This window comes from Balearica regulorum, chromosome 1 (assembly GCF_011004875.1).
Source record: "Balearica regulorum gibbericeps isolate bBalReg1 chromosome 1, bBalReg1.pri, whole genome shotgun sequence".
Classification (NCBI taxonomy): domain Eukaryota; kingdom Metazoa; phylum Chordata; class Aves; order Gruiformes; family Gruidae; genus Balearica; species Balearica regulorum.
In genome coordinates this window covers 80,155,968-80,158,339 of record NC_046184.1, presented here as the reverse complement: position 1 = coordinate 80,158,339, position 2,372 = coordinate 80,155,968, and the positions used below count along the sequence as shown (strand labels likewise).

The 2,372-nt window shown below is 49.7% G+C and overlaps 1 protein-coding gene across 1 annotated transcript; it reads left to right on the top strand.

Moving 5' to 3' along the window:
* The first annotated feature begins 452 nt into the window (after positions 1–452).
* LOC142600085 (putative G-protein coupled receptor 19) lies at positions 453–1,843 on the top strand. The gene has a single exon (XM_075742899.1). The coding sequence runs from the start codon at positions 468–470 to the stop codon at positions 1,710–1,712; it is 1,245 nt and encodes a 414-aa protein (XP_075599014.1). The 5' UTR covers positions 453–467; the 3' UTR covers positions 1,713–1,843.
* The last annotated feature ends 529 nt before the right edge of the window (positions 1,844–2,372 follow it).

The following is a 2,372-nucleotide window of genomic DNA, read 5'->3' as shown; positions in this document are numbered from 1 at the left end:
CAGGTGACAAGTGCCATCTAAAAGGTAGATGGATTATTGATTGTCTAAGGATTAGGGGTGCGTTTATAGTCAGCAGTGAGAGTCCACACTGGACAACTGCACTGTGCTGCTTTAGAAAGGTAAACACCGAGGACCCCCAAAATTAACTACTCTCCAGTTACACCACTATTACTAATGACTAGATGGGAGCAGGGTTTGACTGCTAGTATTGTTATCGAGGAAGATGTTATGATCGTGGAAGATATTACTTCCATTTCCACCTTTCAGTATAAGAGACATCTCCTTTCTCTGTCTACAGGACAGATGTATGTCAAGCTGAGGGAATTAAAATTAGATATTTTGGGTAAGATAGGTTTTTCACACATACTTGTTAAAGATAACCTTTTACCTTCTCTTCTCTTCTCTTCTCTTCTCTTCTCTTCTCTTCTCTTCCCTCTCTATGCAGCGCCTGAGCAAAAGAGGTGGCCATGTTTGCCCACAGCATGGACAACAGCAGCGGTCCTTTTCTTCTCCCAACTTTATTGCTCCTGCTGCAGAACAGGAGCGACCCCGAAACCTCCAACCCTCCAGCTGGCTACGAGATGACAGAGTCAGCCATAGGGCCCAGCTCAAGCAGGAACCACACTGTCTGGCAGTATGACCTGAGGCCGGGGGAAATTGCAGTAGCCAGCATGGTTTTGGGAGCGTTGTGGCTGGTTTCCATCTTTGGAAACTCCCTCGTTTGCCTAGTGATCCGCAGGAGCAGGAGGACACAATCCACCACCAACTATTTTGTTGTCTCCGTGGCTTGCGCAGACCTTCTCATCAGCGTCGCAAGCGTGCCCTTCGTGCTGCTCCAGTTTACCTATGGCAGGTGGCCGCTGGGGAACGCAATGTGCAAGCTGGTAAGGTACGTACAGTACCTCACCCCTGGCGTCCAGATCTACGTGCTCCTCTCCATATGCGTGGATCGGTTCTACACTGTCATCTACCCCCTGAGCTTCAAAGTGTCCCGGGAGAAAGCCAAGAAAATGATTCTGGCCTCTTGGCTCTTTGAGGCCGTATTGGCATCACCGGCTTTCTTTTTCTATGGCTCCCACAGCGACGACCACTGCAACTTCTTTCTCCCCACTTCTTGGGAAGGAGCCGCCTACAGTATCATCCACCTCTTGGTGGTCTTGCTGATCCCATCCATCGCCATTATGCTCTTCTACCAGAAGGTCATCGTGCACATTTGGAGAATAGGCACCGATGGCATGACTGTCAGGAGGACGATGAATATTGTCCCAAGAACCAAGGTGAAAACCATCAAGATGTTCTTAATGTTAAACTCGGTGTTTCTCCTGTCCTGGCTCCCTTTTTACGTGGTACAGCTGTGGCACCCGCAGGAAACAGACTGCAGAACAAGCTCCTTGGTTTTCCTGGCCATCACCTGGATCTCATTCAGTTCTTCAGCCTCAAAGCCAACCATCTACTCCATCTACAATGCCAACTTCAGAAGAGGGATGAAAGAGACTTTTTGCATGTCCGCCATGAAATGCTACAGAAGCAATGCGTACACCATCACCACCAGTTCCAGGATAGCCAAGAAAAATCACGTTGGGATTGCGGAAGTTCCAGCTCCGGCCAAAAGGGTCACCAAAGACTCTGTCTACGAGGCTTTTAACAGAGAAGCAAAGGAAAAAAAGCTTGCGTGGCCGATTCAGTCCAATCCCCCAAATACGTTTGTCTAGTTGGCTTCATTGCTTTGAGAATTTCCTCTGTTCCCCCAGAAGAAGGAGCTTTCTCTCAGTGTTGAACCACTGTATAGTTACAGGTTTTTAATGCAACTTCTAGGGAAGAAAAACAGATGTTTTATTTTATTAAATGCATTGGTTTTGATGCGTCCAGTCCATTTCATTTCGGTTACGTTCCACTTTGTGGAGCAACTCTGCCTGAATCACGAGCGTAACCTTGTTCCAAAACAGGAAAGCTCTGACCCTCTGAGTACGTAGGGCAAAAGGGAAAGGACAACCGCTGCTGTTTTGCATGACTGTACATTGGCCAGCAGGCATAAGTGTCTAAGTCCACCCAAAGCCATCTAGACTCCCTTTCCTTACAGCCCTGTGACTACTGTTGCCCTGGGCTTTTCCTGCTCGTTCAGACCGCAGGGGGAAGATGTCTGTACGTGGGCAATGCCGGCATAACTCTGAGCCCACGGACACGAGCGGTAAAATTCCCCCTGCCCCGGGGGGTCAGCGTCAGGCCAGCGCTGAATGCCCGTGCCTCTCGGGCGCTGTGCCTCTCCAGAGGTCTCGTGGCCCAAACTGCCTGAGAAGAGTCCTCCCCTTGGCCTTGCCCTCCTGGACTTATGGCGAGCTGCTTCTACACCCAGCCTGGTGCACCCACCCAGA

Coding starts and splice junctions, on each gene's coding strand:
- LOC142600085 (XM_075742899.1), top strand. CDS start 468: ATGTTTGCCCACAGCATGGACAACAGCAGCGGTCCTTTTCTTCTCCCA.